Here is a 21,053-nt window from a genome sequence, read left to right on the forward strand (position 1 = left end):
TTGGTGCTGCGGCTTCTGTGGCTGATGGCCTCCTGCATCCTGTTGGTGCATTACGCCAGGTGGCGAATGCGGGCTCTGCATTGGGACCTGAAGTTTCAGTGGGCCCAGCATCGAGGCAACCTGTCCGACCATGTCTTGATCTCGGAGGGCACTGCGAAACAGTTGCAGTGGTGGCTCACGGACCGCGATTGGGTTCAGGGGCATATGCCTCTTCCTACCCCATACGGAGCACGTAGTAGTGACGGATGCGTCCCTCCTGGGATGGGGGGGCCATATGGGAGAGGCGGAGATCAGAGGCCTCTGGTCTCCGGCGGAGTCTCGACTCCATATCAACTTGTTGGAGCTGAGAGCGAACTGGCTTGCACTGAAAGCCTTCCTTCCCTCGGTCCGGGGAAGTGTCTTGCAGGGGTTCACGGACAACACCACCGCCATGTGGTATTGCAACAAACAGGGCGGGGAGGGGTCGCGGACCCTTTGTCAGGAGGCTCTGTGCCTCTGGACATGGCTGGAACACCAGGGCATCATCCTGGTGGTTCAACATCTGGCGGGCTCTCTGAACGCCAGAGCAGACGAACTCAGCCGCCGGTGCATGATGGATCACGAATGGCGTCTGCACTCGGACGTGGCGCAAGGTCTCTTTCTGCAGTGGGGAGAGCCTTGGTTGGATCTATTCGCCACCGAAGAGAACGCGCAATGTCAGCAGTTCTGCGCGTTGGAATATCCAAGGCGGCACTCGCTCGGAGACGCTTTTCGTCGCGAGTGGAGTTGCGGTCTGTTGTACGCCTTTCCGCCTATACCACTTCTGCCCAGAGTGCTGAAGAAGATCAGGCGCGACCGGGCCCAAGTCATCTTGGTGGCTCCGGATTGGGCACAAAGGTACTGGTATCCCGAGCTACTCAGTATGTCCATCGATCCCCCGATACGACTGCCTCTTCAGGAGGACCTTCTGTCGCAGCAGCAGGGGACGGTCCTCCACCCGAACCTGTCCAGCCACCACCTCCATACGTGGAGATTGAGCGGCGGCAGTTGATGCCATTTGACTTGCCTCCTGAAGTCTGTGATGTCATTCTGGCAGCCAGGCGTCCCTCCACAAAGACAGTATACGCCTGCCGATGGAACAAATTTGTGGCATGGTGCACAGCAAAGGCTGTGGATCCCCTTTCTGAGGTTCTACTCTTTCTTCTTTCTTTGGCCCAGCAGGGCTCTGCTCTGGGCACCTTGAAAGGTTATCTTGCTGCAATCTCTGCTTTCTTAAGGCTTCCTGATCAGCCTTCTCTTTTCAAGTCCCCTGTTGTCTCCCGTTTTCTCAAGGGCATTACTCATATGTTCCCTCCTGTTCCATTCGTAATGCCTCAGTGGGACTTGAACCTTGTTCTTACTTTTCTGATGTGCGCTCCCTTTGAGCCCCTTCACAACTGTCCGCTTTGTCTACTGACTCTGAAAACTGCCTTCCTGGTGGCTATCACCTCCGCTAGGCCGGTGAGTGAGCTCCAGGCTCTGTCAGCTAAGCCTCCCTTCCTTTCGGTTCATCCGGATAAGGTTGTCCTCCGGACCCGTCCTTCTTTCCTTCCTAAAGTCATGACTCCCTTTCACATCGGGCAATCTGTCACGCTGCCCACCTTCTCTCCGCCTCCGCATCCTTCAAAAGATGAAGAGAGGCTCCACTGTCTGGACCCAAAACGTGCGCTGTCCTTTTATTTGGACCGCACAAAACAGTTCCGGGTGGACGACCAACTTTTTGTGGGATATGTAGGTGCGAAGAAGGGTAAAGCTGTGCACAAGCGGACCATCTCGCGATGGGTCGTGTTGTGTATTAAACTCTGCTATTCCTTGGCGAAAAAGGTCCCTCCTGTTGGGCTGCGAGCCCATTCCACCCGGGCCACAGCGGCGACAACTGCCCTTTGACGGGGAGTCCCCTTGCAGGACATCTGTCAGGCGGCGACGTGGGCTTCATTGCACACGTTCGCCAAGCACTATTGCCTGGACAGCCAAGTCCGGAGAGATGGCCACTTTGGCCGTTCTGTTCTCCAGGACTTTCTGGTGTGATCTTGGTTCGCAGGCCCACCTCCGGGGTTGGTATTGCTGGGGTATCTATTCTAAGGTGAGGAATCTAACTAACATGTTTCTTTCAGATGAACAAGTTACTTACCTTCGGTAACGATGTATCTGTAAGAAACATTAGTTAGTTAGATTCCTCACCGACCCACCCAGCCTCTCCGTTCTGCGAACCGACATCTAGGGTTAAGGTTCTCCCTTTCAGGGCCCTAGATTTTTTGGCACCAGTGTCTGTCTCTTGCATGGCTCAGCGTCCCTGGCGGAAAGCTATGTATAAGAACTGACGTCAGCGCACGGGGGCGGCGTCTAAGTACTCCGACGTCACTCCGGCGTACGACGCCGATGAAGGACGCGGAGCCGCAGACGACGCCTAGCGACGCGCAAGGGGTATTGCTGCAAAAATCTTTCAGGATCCAGCCTGACGCCTGGGGATATTCTAAGGTGAGGAATCTAACTAACTAATGTTTCTTACAGATACATCGTTACCGAAGGTAAGTAACTTGTTCTTTTGGTAAATTGGAATTTCTGGGCTTGAAAAACCTAGGCGATGTCTTGAGAGGGCAGGCTTACATCACTTTTGCCACTCTACGAATGGAATGCAGTATGGGACAAGGAGAGTGGTTAAAATATTTTCAGCTGGGCCATGCCCTTCGGGGCCACATCTGTGAGGGGTAAGAACTAGAGGAAGCATCACCCTTAAAGGACTGCTTATTGACAGACCCATTAACTGAGAAAGCAATATCAATAATATATAATAAAATAGTGAATAACTCGCCAGACCCATTGGGACCATTGAGGATGACATAGGAGGGTTATCTGGGCCCGCTTGATGATGAAGACTGATTTTGATTGATACAGTTAAAGGTGCTACATCGGGTATATTACTCTAAGTCAGCACTGCACCACATGGGACGTGTAGAGGGCACACCGTGTCAGAGAGGATGCGGGCTAGAGGGGACCTTCTATCACCTACACTGGGATTGTCCAAAGATACAATCATACTGGCATTAAGTGGGGAGGATTATGGTCATGGTGGTGGGAGCGATGGTCCCTATTGAGTACAAGTGGTTCTTGTTAATGATTCTAGGTGGGGAGGCTTGGGCAAGACACACCAAACTGTGGTTAACGTTGGCTACAGTGGCAAAGATTTGGGAGCCTAGGCAAGCTGATCAGGGACTGTAGGGAGGGAGAACTAAGAGCTGAACTGTTGCTGCACTGTATTGATGACTTGGTCAATAATCGTTAAACGCCAAACTGTCAGTAGACTGAATGGACAGGACATACGTCGTTATGATTGTTTCTGATAAACTGTTTACTGAGCACATGGCGATAAAAATAATATCTGAAAGAAACAAGTTAGTTAGATTCCTCACCTTAGAATATCCCCAGGCGTCAGACTGGATCCGGAAGATTTTTCGTCAGCAATACCCCTTGCGTGTCGCTAGGCGTCGTCTGCGGCTCCGCGTCCGTCGTTGGCGTCGTGCGCCGGAATGACGTCGTCGGAATACTTAGACGCCGCCCTCGCGCGCTGACGTCAGTTCTTCTTTTTTCCGCGCCAGTAAGCGCAGATCCGGGAGAGCTACCCCTTTAGTCAATTTTTGACTAACTTTTTTTGACTCTTTTTGGTCAATTCTCGACTCTGGTGCCGGTAGGATGCCTGGTTTCAAGGCCTGCGACGACTGTCACCGACTGATGTCGGTGACCGATCATCACCGCCGGTGCGTGTACTGCTTGGGCCTCGACCACGACGCGGCGTCGTGCTCCGACTGTATGGCCCTGACCTCGAAAGCTAGGCGGGAGCGGTCCCGCAAGCTTCTCGAGCTTCGCCACTCGGCTCCGCGTCGCTCTCGATCCCGGTCCAGGAGGAGGTCCAAGGATCGGTCGCGGAGCCACACTCGATATCGTCACTCGTCTGGCTCGAAGTCTTCGGGTAAGTCGAGGCACTCCAAGAAGTCCAAGAAGCGGCACCGCTCTTCGGACTCCCCTCGCCGGTCGCGCGACTCGGCCGAGGGTCCGGGTGGTTCCACACCCGCGGCTCCGCAGGAGCCGCAGGCGCCGCGCAAGTCCCCATACCTGACGGTCCCTGGGACTGACGCGACGCCGGCGGAGGTCAGTGCCTTCCTCTCGGCCATGAGGAACCTGGCCCCGCTGGTGCGCCTTCGGGCCCCGCGGACTTGACTGGGCGACCTCGCATGCCGGCGGCTCCGGCCCCGGCGCCGTTGGAGGCTCCGGCCCTGACGCTGCAGGGGCCCGAGCCTGGGCGACCTCGTTACGCCTCCTCCGCCGACACCGATATCACCCCCGACGCCGGCTCCGGTCGACGTCGATCCCCGGTTCAGCCCCTGTCCGGTCCCGACGCCGATGCGGCGCCGCCCGACGCCGCATCCGACGCCTCTAGAGACACATATTGTCTATCGACCGGCTCCGATCATTCCTCCTGTTTACCAGGAATCGGATGACGGGGGCGACTGGGAGGGGTCTGATGACCCTATGGCCCTTCAGAGCCAACTTGCACAGGACTGGGCAGATGAACTGGGGGAGGCCAGTGGGTTGGATACCTCACCGGACACTGGATTCATCTCTCCTCCGACTGTGGCTTCGGAGGAGGGTGCAGCCTTTTCTGTGGTGCTGCGCAAGGCGGCCGAAGCCCTCGGGCTCAAGCTGCCTGCCGTGGCTGTGAGGACTAACATCCTCACTGAGGTGCTTCAGTCTGCCGCATGCTCCACTGAGCCTCTGCTGCCATTCAATGAGGCCCTCACTGACGTTCTGCAGGGCACCTGGTCCAAGCCCTCCACAGTCCCTCCTGTGGATAGGAACGTTGCCAGGCGCCACCGCCCTGCTCCGGGCGGCTACTACTGCTTTGGGACGGGGGTCCCTTTGCAGGACATCTGTCAGGCGGCAACGTGGGCTTCGCTGCACACGTTTGCCAGGCATTATTGCCTGGACAGCCAAGTCCGGAGGGATGGCTTCTTTGGCCGTTCTGTCCTCCAGGACTTTCTGGTGTGATCTTGGTTCGCAGACCCACCACCGGGGTTGGTATTGCTTGGGTATCTATTCTAAGGTGAGGAATCTAACTAACGTGTTTCTTTCAGATGAACAAGTTACTTCCCTTCGGTAACGATGTATCTGTAAGAAACATTAGTTAGTTAGATTCCTCACCGACCCACCCACCCTCCCCGTTCTGCGAACTGACATCTAGGGTTAAGGCTATCCCTTTCAGGGCCCTAGACCTTTTTGGCACCAGTGTCGGTATCTTGCATGGCTCTGCGTTCCTGGCGCGGAAGGCTATGTACAAGAACTGACGTCAGCGCGCGAGGGAGGCATCTAAGTACTCCGACGTCATTCCGGCGCACGACGCTGACGACGGACGCGGAGCCGCAGACGACGCCTAGCGACGCGCAAGTGGTATTGCTGACGAAAAATCTTCCGGATCCAGTCTGACGCCTGGGGATATTCTAAGGTGAGGAATCTAACTAACTAATGTTTCTTACAGATACATCGTTACCGAAGGTAAGTAACTTGTTCTTTAAAAAAAATCTGACACTTGTGTTGGAAGTCAAATAATACATTACCATTGTCAACATAACTATTTTATTGAGAAGCCTTTTATTATTTGTGTTGAGTTCCCATATTGGGTACATGTATCCGGTTTTACTATGATGAACAAATCTGTTGACACCAGTGTTTTTCCCAGCAGCTGTGACACTGTATTTGCAATTAACATGTGGTAATGCCACTTTTTGGGCCTTTTAAAATCATTTCTACTAAATCGTTTACTAAAGTTTTCTGTTCAATTTCCACATTTACTGCATTTGCACTGGACATGCAGAAGCCACGATAATTAAGCTTTCTTAGACAACTCTTTGTGTTTTTTTTCCAGATTTGTCAGCATCCTTCCCGATAGATGGCACTTTCTTCAACAGCTGGTTGGCTCAGTCAGTCCAGATAACTTCAGAGAATATGACAATGAGCCAGTGGCCTCTGAATAATGGGCATCATGAAGATAGCACTCCTCGACTTCTTTCCAAGGAGCTTTTGCAAGATGAAGAGACCTTATTGAGCTTCATGATGGATCACCCCATTAAGCCTGCATTCAGGCAAACTGAAACTGCAAAGAGAATTAAAAGCAAGGCAAAATCTATCAATAAAAGAAAGCAATCAAAAAATGGCACTGCCACAAACTTTAAAAGTTGCCAAGATGATTCAAATTATTATGACACAAAATATTTGCCAGATCATTCCATTCAGACATTCAATCACGATTCTAGAACTAATAAGACAGGTAAGGGGTCAGTCAAACTCCAAATGGATCGTAAAGGGAGTAGTGAAATGAAAAAGACAAGAAAGGTGTCAGCATATTGTCCTCTCTTTGCAGCAAATGGACCTCAGCCTTCATTTCATCTAAGAAGTTCGGTAAGCAATGGAAAGCCTATCACATTTTCTCATTCCGAGTCTCACATTTTGAGAAATGTTCCTGGCTCAGTGGATAGTTCAAAAACGTCAGTGAAGATAAAATTACCAAAGGAAAGCAGAGTAAGCAGGGAATCTCACATCAAAAACCCACAAGCAACTGACGAACCTGCAAGGATCAATGAAAGATCTAAGGCCAGTCTGCACTTTGACAATGAGACTGAGGGTTACTTTTCTGATGCTGAAATGAGTGACTCTGACAAAGAATCTGGCTGTGGTGAAGTGCATCTCAACCCGTTGGATTCAGGAAATGGGGATATTGTGCGAATGGGCATTTTAGCATCCTAAAGCTTCATGATGTACTGACTGCGATAGTTCTCTGAGACCTAAACCCGGATATATCTGCCATGTTCTCTTTCTGCTTAAATTCATGAAAAAGTTGTTTCCATCTAGTATGAAATTCAATACTGTTGTCTTTCGCTCCGTACAGAATAGATCCTAAGCTTCACCAAAATGGATTACTCTGGTGATCCCTTTTATTTAGCATACATATCCTGGGTAATGATGCTTTGCATGCATGCACATTACAGGACTTCCAGTTAGTAAGCAGGATGTCATTGAATGTTATGTTGCTATCGGGGTCTGCTAGTATCTGTGAGTGTGCAAGTGTCTGTTTATGGGCATTATTTCAAAGTGAAAAGTGGATATTGTTCTTTTCCTGAGACGAGCTTGCAAAGCCAAGGTGACTCAAATGTACTCCAGTAACCAGCTACACTTGCAGCACTTAGTGAAGATATTAAGACTAGAAGAACTAGTAAAATAAGCAAAACTAAAAAAAAAAGCACAAACATGCTTATTTGAAGAAAGCACTTACTGACGGAGGAAAACGGCGGTATATTTATATTTAAGCTGCTCAGCAGTTTACCCTAAGTGACCTAGTGCAGGTCATGCTCACAGGTTTGAAAGTCAGAGTTTAAAATCATTATAAAGAGCCATCAGGCCTCTGGGTACCAACACACCTGCTATATCATTGGATGGAGCAGTGATTGTGAATTTATATTTAGAATGAAACTCGAGTTCCCTACAAGATGTCTCTTCCACGACTTTGCTCAGGTTATCGAAGTAGGCTGTATTATTTCAGAATTAGGTTCAGTAATTTTTGGGATAATCAAGTACAAATACATAAATGCTTGAATGATTTTATCAAATAAAGCGACCTACTAGTGAAACCCCTAAATGAGATTACATAACCAAACAAAAGATATGGGTGGTGCAACCTAATTTAGTGAGTTTGAGTTCACAAACCTTGAGAGCATTCAGGGGACAAATTTGCCTCATGCAAATCTATGCTCTTATTTTTGATGGACCTTCAAACAGGAACCTATGCTTCATTGTCCCTTAATTTGAATTTGGCACTAGAGGAACAATGTCTTCAGAGGAATTCTACCTTTTGCCTTTATCATGTGGTAAACACATTAGCCCTTATGTGAAAATGAGTCTCTCTCGGAGGTGAGAGATCATCAGGCACATGCATTTATGTCCTTTTGAAATGTTGCAGGAGATTTATTTGCTGATTTCTAAGTTCGGAGATTTCGAAAATTGAAAAAGTCCGTTGTAAGCCTTAAACAGAGTACATTTTACTGATGTCAGGCCAGTTTTCATGTTTGCACTTAATATACCTAACGGTATATCCAGTTCATTTTTCAAAGGTCACAGTTTAAGTCTCACTTCATGTTCAGTTGAAGTGACCCCAGTGCGAGCTCAGGGAATCCAGAACCAACAAATACTCTGACAAAAAGGAATTTCAATGGAGCGCGTCTCTTTGTGCCTGGGACACTCCTGCAACCGCAGAACTAAGAACATTTCAGAACAAGAGAATACGAATCCCTGCAAAATATGAGATGAATCGGGTCATTTTGCAGATGCCAAAGAATAATGTCGCAGTAAAACAAAACAGACACTGAACCTTAAATCTTATTTCTCTGAGGACGAAAAAAAGAATGAGATATTTAAGAAAATAAGGATCAAGATCATCGACAGCACAAACCACGCACCGAACGGAACCCATTTAGATTTCGTGCTTTCTGAGCAGGATGCTTCTGTCACATGAAGAGCACCTCTACGGTTTTGATTTAGTGTGTTTTTGAGGCAGTTCTTGTCTCCTGAGTTTCCTTCAATAGCTGTTTTTCAAACAAATTTTGGAAAGCGTATTAGTCTGGACTTTCAAGTTAAGGTTTGAAGGAAGAATATTGTATCCAAATTATAGCTCAAAACAAAACAGTGTGATAGATGATTGCGAAGGGCAAACCAATGCCAAATACATAATTCTAAGCATGTAGAGGTGTTTCTTCATTTGTATAAGATTTTTAAAGCTACTAGATTCCTTGGTTTACCAAAGTTTAATCCATTGAATTAAGTAACTAAACTAAGCTCCTAAGGAAGGTTGAAGCTATGGTTAATTTGAAATACTACAAATAGGACAACGTTCAATTTAACCATTAATGTGCTTGGTAGATTTTAGTTACAGTTACTAGAATAGTAATCATGACAATAACCAATATGCCGTCTTTTACTGGATTTTTCTTCAATGTTCTTCAGTTCAACTATGATAAACAAAAACATAAAACCGCAAATGACTGTACACTGCTTCAAGTATTTGCTTCCATGCAATCTGCTTGACCGAAACAGGAAGCAAAATTTAAAATCTTGAGATTGCCTTAATGAACAACCAATCTTAACAGATGTTGAGTTTTTATTGTGTTACTGGGTGATGCATTTCACAGTTGTCCTATACAGATAAGGATGGGATTACCTGATTTATAATTAAACAACATCTTCTTTCACACCTTGTACTTACTATCCTGTTTCAGTGATTTGACTATTGTCTACAACAAAGAATAGCTCCCATTTCAGTACTGCATTAGTTCATACACAGTCTTCCATAGGAAGAACATAGTAACTGAATAGAAATGACTCAGTGAATTGTTTACATGATTAATTAAGTTAGGAAAATATGATGTAGATCATAGTACGGAGCATTAGTAGAATGTTCTAGCAGGTTAGTAGAGGCTGAACCCTTCTGATGGACACTATTCTTGTGGTGTAACGCAGGGTGATGAGCTGCCCTTACAGAATCTTGCTATGGGACCCGTGAGACTCTGTAACTCCTAGATAATTTTTGCTTCAAGTTGAATGGTGGGGCTTAATGAAGGATGGATGCCCTCCTGCATTGCAGGTGCTACAGGGGCCTGTGCTATGCTACGTCCCTACACTATTTATTGTATCTTTGCTGTTGATGAAGTGTATCAGCAAGGGCATATTGCTAACTAGTTTGGGAGTTGCTGCCTTGCAGAAACGCGTGTTTTTTCCCCAAGAAGCACGGTTTTGTTAATTTATTTTCTGAGCTCAGAGAGCTATTAGACTACAGAACACAGTATAGGAGAGAGAGGTAGAAACCTTCTAATATTGCCATTTTGTTTGTCCCTCGGTTCCTTGACAAATAGTAAAGTTCTGATGGGTTGTGAGCAGAGATGGTGCTGCAGTGCAGCATTATATACGTTTAAAGACTTATCAATGTCTTTTGGGAATTTTAGAAAAATACCAATGCGGTTGGTTGTGTGAGCGTTAGCTTCATTTTTTTATATTGTGCTTGAGTAATTACATTTATTTTAGGAAATGAGACTATATATTCTAGGTTTTCATAGCGTATCATGTAGTTTACCCCATTTGAAATCCCCCCTTGTAGTTTTTTACAGTGCAGTATTTTGCAGTTATAGATTCAATTGAAAATAAAAAAAAATTGTGGTTTTTACATCGAGGAAAATAAAAAAGATGTTAATATTTGGATGATCATAAATCATTGTGAAACCAACTAACACATTTACCACTCATGTTACAGTAACCTTGGGATATACATGCATTTGTTTACAGGCAGATCTCTACTTCCTTGTTATAGTTTTTTCAGTTGTCAAAATCGAGTGTTTGAATTTCCTTTATAACTTAAAACCGCACTGCTGCAGTTGTTAGTTACCATATGTAATGTAGTCTTCTGACAGTTTGAGCATCTCAGTTATCGGCCTGCTGAATAACTGATCTGCTAATTTTTAGGTCTGTCTGACCAAAAAGAATGCAAGTTTTAAATATCTTGTGGTGAAGCAATATACCTTTTAGGAAGCCCCTCACTAGTAATGTATACGTTTATGAGTCTTGGCAAACAGATTGCTGTGGATCATTTTGAACCATCTTCAAACCACCACTCTACCCACGCTCTTGACATTAGATTGCCAAGGTGTATCATTGATTTCCTTCTTCCAATTAGGGAATACCGATAATTACAGTGCTTGTCTGGGAAGTGCGTAAAAATCCAGAAACTGTTACCTCTTTGCTCAAACACATCTCGATTCGACTGTGTGTTGTCTGTTGAAATAGATCTGAATATGACCATAAATTTGATTCAATGCATCGTTTTACTTCAGCGAGCTTTAGTTTTTTTAAGGGAGAGAAAGGGGTATTATTCATGCCATACCCCCATGAGAAGACTAGTACAGTGTAACAATAAACAATTGTGATGAAGTACATGTCTACTAAACCAAATCAGTCCCTTAGATTTTAATAAAATGTTTAATTTTGCAGAAAATGTCTGCTATTTATAAAACTATTATTTTGAAATGGCAATATCCTTAATGAAGGCACAGTTCTTTTAGATATTAACTATGTAAACTATTGTGGAAGTTCAAGGACTAAAATTTAGTACATCTTCAGTGCACTGTGATCTTCTGAAGATGTACTGAGTTATTTAATGAATCCGCAAAGTTTTATTAGTTTATTTTTAAATAGACATTGAATGTATCCGCAAAGTTTTATTAGTTTATTTTTAAATAGACATTGACCTTGTTTAGTAGTTCCATTTGTTTTATTTTGTTCACTAAGACAGGTTTCGTTGATCTTACACTGCGTTCACAATTTTGTGGGAATTCCCATACATTTTGAAATGCATTTCACATCACTTATCTGCTAGTTTTCCTTGCACCTGAACTGTCTGACTGTAAGTGGTTACGCATGAACCGGTAGGGTTAGCAAAGTAGACGGATGTCATCTGTATATGTGAACACCTTACAATGGCAGGTATAAATGTCTGTGAATTATCCAAATGCTCCCAAACTACGATCTGGAATTGCCATAAATTAAGAATGTTGTTGTTTACCAAATTAACTGCTTGCTAGAGTCTCAACTGTTTGTAATGAGCCAGTATAGTGGCCTACTTGAATGCACTCCTGAAACGTTTGAAACCATCGGTTCAGATAGTGAGCATGTATGCACTGCTGTAGTTTAAAACATTTACTTGATTGGCATCATGGAGCATAGTGTTAATTATTCAACTTTTGTGTCTTTTCCAGGCTTATCATGTTATAGAGAACTTTGATATATAGTAGGCCCAGCCTTCAGACTCCCTCTGGGAGATAATATGCCTGTCATATCCTTTTTAATAAGTGTATAGTTATATAGTAGTATGCTGAATCCTTGTGTATTATTTTTTTCCGCACATGTAAAAAGATTTCTCAGATACATCGAATAGAAGATTTTCAAGGTCTGTCTTCGAAGTAACCGTGGCACCAACCAAAACTCGTTAATGAGCCATGGGTGCAGGCGGAAGCCGTTTCCAAAGGCAGCTGAATTGTGCATGAGTAAAGCTGACTTAATTAAATTTACTCCTCTGGAATAGGGTGGCATTACCATAGACTGGCAGACATGTAGCTCATATGTTTGTTCTCAATTTCAGAGAGGACAAAAACATGAATTCTGCTCTTATAATGACCTGACTATTGGCTACTTTGTCAGTGCCATTTGTAAGGGCCTCATTCCTAATGCCACTTGCTCTGTCACAGCCAAACGCTCTTAATCCTAATGGGATTCACTCCATGTACAGAAGATCCAGGAGCTTATATACAGCACAGTGCAAAACTAAAAATCTATTTGGAAACATAGCCACTATCCCACTGGATTCATCCAGTCATGTGAAATTTTCTCTCCACTTCAAAGGCTTTTTGTATAAAATGCTTTAGAATCCATTTCTGCGTTCTCTCTTGGCACTTTTAAGTGTCTCATTCCAATTAGTTTGGGGATCCTGCAGTGTCTGGTGATTCATTTGACTAATGCATCTATTGGATGAATATGTATCAGACCGCACGGTGACAGGTTTAAATCTTGGCCAGTGACTAAGGCTGTCATTTACTGAGATTTATTAATTGGGTGTTATTGAGTTCTGTGAACACATATATCCGTTATCTTCCATAGCACCAAGATACTCATTGGGATTAACGCACTCTGGAAATCCCCCTTTTATGTTATGTTGTCTGATACAGTTAACTTGGTTCAAGGAGCTAGACTCCTCATCATCCTATGTTCCAGTGTGATTCCTTGTCAGCAATACCTTTATAAAGTTGATTGCTCTTCAGGGATGCACATCTAAAATTTGTCACATGGAAACCGAAAGTGAATCCTCTTATTTTCACAGGCCCCTGTTGGGCACCTCTTTCCAGCCACAGTTACCCAACAGAAGAAGGACTCTTGGAATTGGAAGGAAGCTTGCTCCGGCATCTTCCTCACTAGGGCTTTAATTTGGTGCATACTGTCCTCTTCAACATAGTGCTTGTGCTGCTTACTACTGAGGTGCCGCTAGATGTTCCTTCGTAGCCTACGACCTGTGCTCTACCCCAGATGCTGCAGCACTCAATGGGCTTGCTCTGGTATTGCATCGTGATCTCACCTTTCTTATTCTTCATGGTCCCTTCCATGGTTTGTTGCATTTATGGTTTCTGTCTCCTTGTTTTATGTACTGAGAGACTCACACAAGAAGTCTTTGGTGCCGCATGGAACTGGAGAGATTAGTCTTGGTTCCAAGGTTCTGAAGTATTTCTTTTTTATTGATTTAAAAAACAAAACAAAAAAACATTGACTTTTTGAATGTTTTCTATTTTTATGACCGTATGAAAGTGTACCCTATGTGGATAACCTGAAAATTAGGAATGTATACGTCCCTAGTGGCCCAATGATGGGCACTGATGGCATGGATATACCAATGTTGTGGAAGAGGGACACTACTAGCCACAATTTCCTGTGCCGAGAAGTACCCTAAATAACACAGAAGAGTCAATTTCATTTAAGTTTATTTCCAGGAGCCTATGGCTTGCTCATGATGGCCTAAAGACTTTGTTGATGAACAAAGTTTAGGATTCATTAGTTCATTCCTGAAATTAGGATTATGAATTTTGGCCCCAATAAGACCAACTTGCACCTGCATCCTTGGACATGTACATTGGCCCTTTAAGGCCTATTACGGTTTGCTATAGGCATCAAGGATGGAAGGAGAGTATCTCCATGTATATTTGCTCGACAGGGTAAGTAGTCTCTATTACTTTCTACCAAACTCTCTTGCAGCACAACCTCGTAGCTGCCAGATCACAGAGCCTCAGTATGTTTGTCAAAAAGGAGTCATCTGATCCCAAGGCAAGACACATATGTAGTAGATATTCAAAGCTGTATATGATTTATTAATCCAAACATATTACTGTTAGAGTAAATGCTGTTAGAGAAACAAATCTGTTAACAAAGCAGTAAAAAAGGTGTATTTTTGTTTACAAAATCTAAGTTTGTGGCTGTAGGTACTGATTCCAGTAAGCCTTTTCATTATTATCTGCAGTGCTTATGGTGATTCAGAAGTAATCTTCCATTCCCCAATTAAGTCCCTAAATATCCAAATGACTCTGCCTCTTTGTCCAGATGAAAATCCCAAGGCCTGCAGAGTCAATATCCATAATAAAGCAGACTGCCAATTCAATATTTTTTTCATCTGTCTGGGAATTAAAACGGAGGTTGGCTTTCAGGTGTACTTTACTTAGCAAAGTGATCTTCAATTACTTATTGTTGGACAAACACTGTTTCAGCACATCAGATTGTCCAGAAAACTCTACAGGTTTGACAGGGTCATGGGCAACTCTTGCCTCTCATTCAACCTCCGCTTGCAAACTCGATTTTTAAAGAACTCATCTCAGATGCAGGTAATAGGTTTAAAATATTCAAGATACGTGATTTGTTGTGTTAAATTTAATTGCGTCAGAAAAGTTGACAACAGTTTTTCTAGCTATAGTGAAAATTAAAAATACAACTGTAAATACTATTTCTGTGAAGCATCATTTAATACAATTGTGTTTGATACATGCTACATTTTAACTCTTACAAGACTTTGCAGGGCTCTTCTAGTTGGAAGAAAAGTAAATATTAAGTCATTGATATAGATGTTAGTAGAGGTTCTCAAAATGGGGAACTGAGGCACTGTGAGATGAAATGATTTGCCCAAGATTAATCAATGTAGTCATTAACAGAATATCAGGCTGTGACTGGTCTCTTACCCTCCATTGACAGCATAGGCACTGGTCAGCATGTATTTTCTGGAATAATTTGTAGTAAATATTTTGTAAATTAAACTGAATGATTTACATTAAATACCCCGAGCACTTTTAGGAGCCGTAGTTCAGAAATCAAAGTACAGGGGAGCACCATGGCATAGTTAGAAAACTGATATATTCAGCAATCTTAACCCCTGCAGAATGAGAGAATTGACATATCTAGAAGCCTGCTATCTAAAGAATGAGTGTCCTTTACCAGCATCACATTTGTATTTTTGAGCTCCCCTTTGATGTTTTGGAGTTTCATTTGGCTCCTTATCCAGGCTTTCAACAACCCTCCTTCACTCCCTGATAGGAACAGAGTTAACATGGGTAACGATTTTGAGTAAGAGTGCTAAGGATAACCATCTTAGCAAGAGACCATGCCAAGCTGTGCTTACTCCTCCAGAGTTGTTGCAAATAAAATGAACAAGTTCAGCACTCCTATTCGCAAAGATGTTTTCTTTAATTATTTGGCATAACCATATTTTTTTCATTGGCAGTATGGAAACTGTTCATTATGCTGACATTGTGTTTGCATTGCAATATTTAAGCATTTCCAGCAGTAATAAGAAAAACTGCTTAAAGGGACCAAACTGCAATGCCATTACATTGTTCTCCTGACGGACTCCTAAATTGTTCTGAGGTCTCTGGGCCTGCAGATGAATGCTGCTGCATACGCAATACAAATAAAACCTGAATAATTACTCGTTTCTGTTAAATAGCTGAAAATGAATTGCTATGATAAAATGAAAAATAAGTAGAACAACATTAAATCATCCAAATCAATCACGGAAACAGATTTAAATCTGGTTCCCTCCGTAGTTCATTTCCAGTGCACCACACATTAACACTGTATGATTTCGCGAGTTTCCAAAGCTAACCATTTCTCCTCCCAAAGATGCTGTTCGCATATCTAAGGATTTTGGGAAAGAAAAGACATTCCGAGTCTCGGAGGCTTGTTCCTCCATGTCACTATTATGTTTTGCCCCCGCAGCAATACTTGTAATTACTTACTGAAAACCTACTCCACAAGTATTTTCTTGGATTCTCAGTCATGTTCTTTCAAATCTAGAGGCTTCTAGATTACTCTAGCATCAGAGAGGAATCTTGATTGCTCCTGTGTCAGCATACTTGGGTAATGAATCCATCTCCACTCATGATGCTTGATGCAGGCATATTTATACGCTCATTGTGAGCATTCTCAAAAATAATTACCAAGTACTTGTATTGCGAAATGCCTTAAGAGGTCTTTAACAAGGGACCAAGTTGATTTCTCTAGTCTCTTATCAAAAACAAGCATTTAGGGCTTCTTGTTATTAATGACCAGTTTGTTCTCCTTACAATATTTTGGTAAATGGTAGCCCTGACATTGTAAACAAATCGGTATTTGAACAGTAACAACAAACACAGAATGATTATATCCAACTACTACTGAATACCACAAATATTACAGCAATGAATTTCACTATGAGAAGAACCTTAGTCTACTTTTTCTGTTTCTCTTATGAGTTTCTTATTTCTAAACTGACTACCTTAGACGACTTTGGGGTCTTAATTCTGTTTCAGTCATTACAGACTACCCTCGGACCACCATCCTTCTATCCACACCCATAGACAGTAAAATCTTCTATACAATGCTTATGACAGCCCTGACTGAGTCCTCATATTCAGAATTTAGAGTTGTTTGCCGGCCAAGCGGACAACTCTAATTAATTACAGGAACCACCGTGAGGACTGTTCCTGTCAATAAGGTAAATGTTTGACGTATGGCTATGTCTAACATGATAGCCCCTTGTCAAACTTGTTTTTGTAAATGAAAAAAGGGAGGTAAACAACAATAAAGTATGACTCCACAGACCACAGGAGTCTGGGTCATTAAAAAAATTGTACTGTCCCTTACTGCCACGTTTTTCACAGCAATAAGGGATAGTCAAAACTGGCCATTCTACCACCCACTCTAAATCAGGCAGTGGTCAAATGGCCAACCTATGACATTCCTTACTTCCATCTGGCCATCGGAGGAGTAGGTCCGTGAAAGAGAACGAGTAAAGACAATGGAATTTTTAAATATCATCTGATATTTTTTTTCTCTCAATTGCTGTTAGCTTATTTTCATGTAAATCAGTATATTTTCCTTTCTTATAGCTTTTCACTTGGCCAAGCATACAATAAACTGATGTTATGCAATTCTTTTGCTAGAACAAGTGCAGCGAGATAAAACACCTCTTTGTAGCTTATGACTGTACATCAAATTCTTCCCCAATCTATGCTATATTGTGTAATATTGTGACTAATCACCCTCTACCTTTAGATTCTATATTTCAATGCTACACATGGTAAAAATGATGCAACAGTACGTTTGGTGTTATCATCCTTATTGCTGTGTCCAGCCTAGTTGCCAACCTTTCCATAGGTTCTGCATGTGTGTTTTCTTGGGTATTGGCTGTGATGCATATGTGCAATTTGGTCTGCCTGTCTTCAAAAACATATCCTATGTAAGTCTCATTTTTTCGTTGCATTTCTCCTGGGCTTGGTACTTAATTCAAACCAAGCAAAATCATAAAAGACCCAGTGCTGGAAAAGAAAATATTACTTACCTAAAACAATATCCAGCGCCCAGAACCTCTAAACATTATATTTGTCCATAAAAAATCTACGTAGGTTTTTCACTTGGGGAATGAAGTCCCTGATTCTGTTTCAAAATTAACCTTAATGACACAGGCTGATTGCCTTTTTACAGACACGCTAGAGTTGGCTCTTGATACAAATAAGCTTTTTTCCTTCTATGGACTAGAGCCTCAAATGGAAGAAATCCTCCATTTCTATATAAATCTTTGGTGTTCATTAGTCAAGTATTTGAGGAGCAAAACTGCCTTTCCTTCCAACGAGTGAGAGCCCAGTTGATGAAAGTACATGAAATAATACAGTGCATTCCGAAAATTTGTTCATGCTATGGTAACACAGAGAACTTGCCATGTGTGTTGTCACAATCATCCAAAACCCATAACTATAGGTTGTTCAGTTTCACATCCTGTTAAGATTCTTAATTTCCTTAACAGCAACCCAAAATTAAATTAAATTTAATTTTGCCTTTTGAAAAATGTCTTTTTAAGACTGTGACAAAACGAGGAAACCAAAGAAATAACTAGTAATGCTGGGTTTGCTGTGTTAGTTACCAACTACAGTCATGAGACTAGATATTCCTTCATCGTACCATTGCCTGACTGCCATTTCAGACTCCGGCATGTGTTGTAGTTCTTTTAAAAAGAGCGGGCCCAAAATGAATAGCTTTGCTAAAGGGGCATATAGGTTACATAGCAGTAGTGAAGTAACAAATATAAAACCTCTTTTTCTACACAGTAGCATTTTATTCCGGGCTATGCTATGAAGACATTGGAACCAGCTTGCTGGTCATTGAAAAGCTGGTAACACACAATGTGAAAGAATGTACTGATTAAATCTAGGACAGTTCGTACTGTGGCTATCTTGTTCTATTTTTGTTTGTTCTTCGGGTTCTGCTTTTTATATTAGGGACCTTGTGTTTTATGTGCCCGTATTGTAGTGTGCCTTGAAACAATGGATCTCATTCGCTAACCTTTAATGGAAATCTAACAACCTTTTCATAACCTGGAGTTCCAGTATACAACAAAACTCGTTGTCCCATCATTTTTAAGATAATCCACAAAAGTTCCAATTTATGGCAACTTTACTCTTGAATAACAGGTGGGTCCACTTTTGGTCCAGGATAGCTGGTTATAGGTAAGATTTTTGTGATAGCTACTTAGTGTGTAAATAAGTCCCATTGAAATAAATTATACATTTATTCTGTGTGGAAATTCAGCAAAATGTATAATGGATCTGCTGACCCAAGTAGGCCGCCCTACTTTGTGCCTCACCCATTCATTTCAGGTGTTCTGTTACTAATACAGCAAGGTTAATCAACAATTTGCCACAAATCTAGCGCTTATTGCATTAGTTGAATAGTGAAGTTCCAGCTTAATTAAACCACCCACAGCTATCATGATAATTTATTCTCCATTCTTCCCCAGTCGCTGTTGTATCCTCTGTGATACTTCTTAACTACAATGTTATATTCCTGGGTGTCTAGGGTGCCTATTGACTCTGTGCTGTGTAGGACATATGTATCTATTTTTAATACATCTTTGTACAGATAACTTAAACCAACAAGGACAAGTAGGAAAATGAACAATACCTTTGGCATAAACATTTACAAGAGGCTGTACAAAAATGGTTGTCTAGCCATGCTTGCAGGATATTTTGCAAGTATGGTCCACAAGGTCAAAATACTGAGTTCTTGCATCTATTCACATTTACTTTTTGACAGTTTCAAACAGAAGTACAGGAAAAAATGCACTTGATTGTTCACACATAGAACACGGCAGCAAAAAATAGTCTCAATATACAAATTTTTGTAAGGAACATATTTTACTTTTGTATTCAGACAAATGATATGTGGCCTAGCAGTATCAGATGTTAATCAAATTGCTGTGTTTTTCCAGTTTCATGTTAAGTTTTGGTTGTTCTTTAAGGTAATCCTTGCATAACGTGATTTAGGAAGCATTTGAAACAGTGATTCTTCACATCAGTCACTGTACATGGAATAGTATGAATGTCACAGTTGGAAAAGCCTTCTGTCTTTGTTTCAACGAAAGTGATGTGCCATTTGTTAATATAAAAGAGAAAAATATATTGAAGAGAGCAATTTTAAATTATTTTTGGCTTATGTTGCAATATTTATTTTCTTGTATTAGGAATTCCTTTGTAGAGAAGAAAATGTATTTTTCATTAATGCAAGAAAAAAAACTATTTCTCCTTTTGTACATTTTCTGTGTTAGGCAATCCTTGAAGCAATATAAAGTAACCAGTGTGTTCAATGTGACTGTATATGCATGCTATTTGTGTTGCCTTGAATTAGACGTCTGCCTTTGTTTCTTGTTTAGACTCAATGTATTCTTTAATACATTTGGGGACCATGGCCCGTTGCTTATGTAAAACCTTTGCATTCCTCAATGTGTTTGCAAATGCAGTCAATAAAGCAGTGTTTTGTGTGACTTAGTGTTTTTGGATCCTAAAGGGTGTAATTTTTAAAGGAAAAGTCTCATCCAAGCATACAACTTGTAATACTTTCTGAAGAGGGTAGTGCACGATTGTTGTGTGCACAGGGACCTTGAGTCATTAAAGGTGAAGCCTGGAGAGGGTAATGCTTTCACTTCCATCCCTCAACAATGGTAATAAAACAAATATTACTCTGTGTATACAGTTTTTGCAATGCCGTTCACAAATGTGTGGTACTGAATATTTTTTACATTTACATTGCTCCTCATGGTCTTGTGGGGAGCCGTAACAGGGGGCAGACTACACCTGGGGTAGTGTGTGGCATGCAGTCTATTATTTGATGTGATCCTGTGTGGGAAGTATTTTAGTGTGGTGTGCGAGTCAGATTAGAGGTTCTCTTGCCTTGGGGAGCAGCACCTAGCAGTGCAATGTAGGAGGAGGTATGAGAGATAGGAGCCTACATAAGCTATAACTAAGTGGTATTTATACTTTACTGTGCAGGTTCTTTGTTACATTTCATAGTTTCTATTATGCTTTAGTTCATATCCCTTGCTGACTGGAGTAGTTGTGTCTCCTACTCTTTAATGGTCAATGAGTCTTGGAGGAGAAAGTAGAAAGATGAAAGGGGTAGGGGAGTGGTAGTAGCTGACTAAAACATATATGCTGGTACATAGCACCAGCCTAGTCACAAGGTTATCGGAGTGCTTTCTGTATTTCCAACAAGAAAGGCACAATCTGAGAAGACCTGGTAATTTATATGGCAACTTGGGCAAGGCACAGATGCTGGCAAATGAGTAAAAATATGCCACATAGCAAACAATTTAAGTTGGTGACATGAGCGGCAGGCATGCAGGTTTATATAGCAGGGATACTGCTTAATGCTGTACAAAATAAATGCCTTATCTTTGACGAAGAGCAATCAAGGTTGCAAACTTGGGAAGAGCCTACACAATCATTAAAGGCCCAGATTTCCCCTACTCCTGCTATATTGAAGGAGGCCAACATTTTGAATAGCGGCTCACAACCTGAGTACCTCTCATGCTCCTGGAGGCTCAAAAGAGCACC

At 42.4% G+C, this 21,053-nt stretch overlaps 1 protein-coding gene across 3 annotated transcripts in view; it reads left to right on the top strand.

The window, feature by feature from the left end:
• JADE2 (jade family PHD finger 2) overlaps window positions 1–10,264 on the top strand; it is a 533,878-nt gene extending 523,614 nt beyond the window's left edge. For all 3 annotated transcript variants that reach the window (XM_085617976.1, XM_085617974.1, XM_085617975.1), the window contains exon 12: window positions 5,936–10,264. In XM_085617976.1, the coding sequence (XP_085474102.1) occupies window positions 5,936–6,813 (878 nt within the window). In that variant the 3' untranslated portion in view covers window positions 6,814–10,264. The remainder of the gene's footprint in view (window positions 1–5,935) is intronic.
• The last annotated feature ends 10,789 nt before the right edge of the window (window positions 10,265–21,053 follow it).

This window comes from Triturus cristatus, chromosome 7 (assembly GCF_964204655.1).
Source record: "Triturus cristatus chromosome 7, aTriCri1.1, whole genome shotgun sequence".
NCBI classification, from domain to species: Eukaryota; Metazoa; Chordata; class Amphibia; order Caudata; family Salamandridae; genus Triturus; species Triturus cristatus.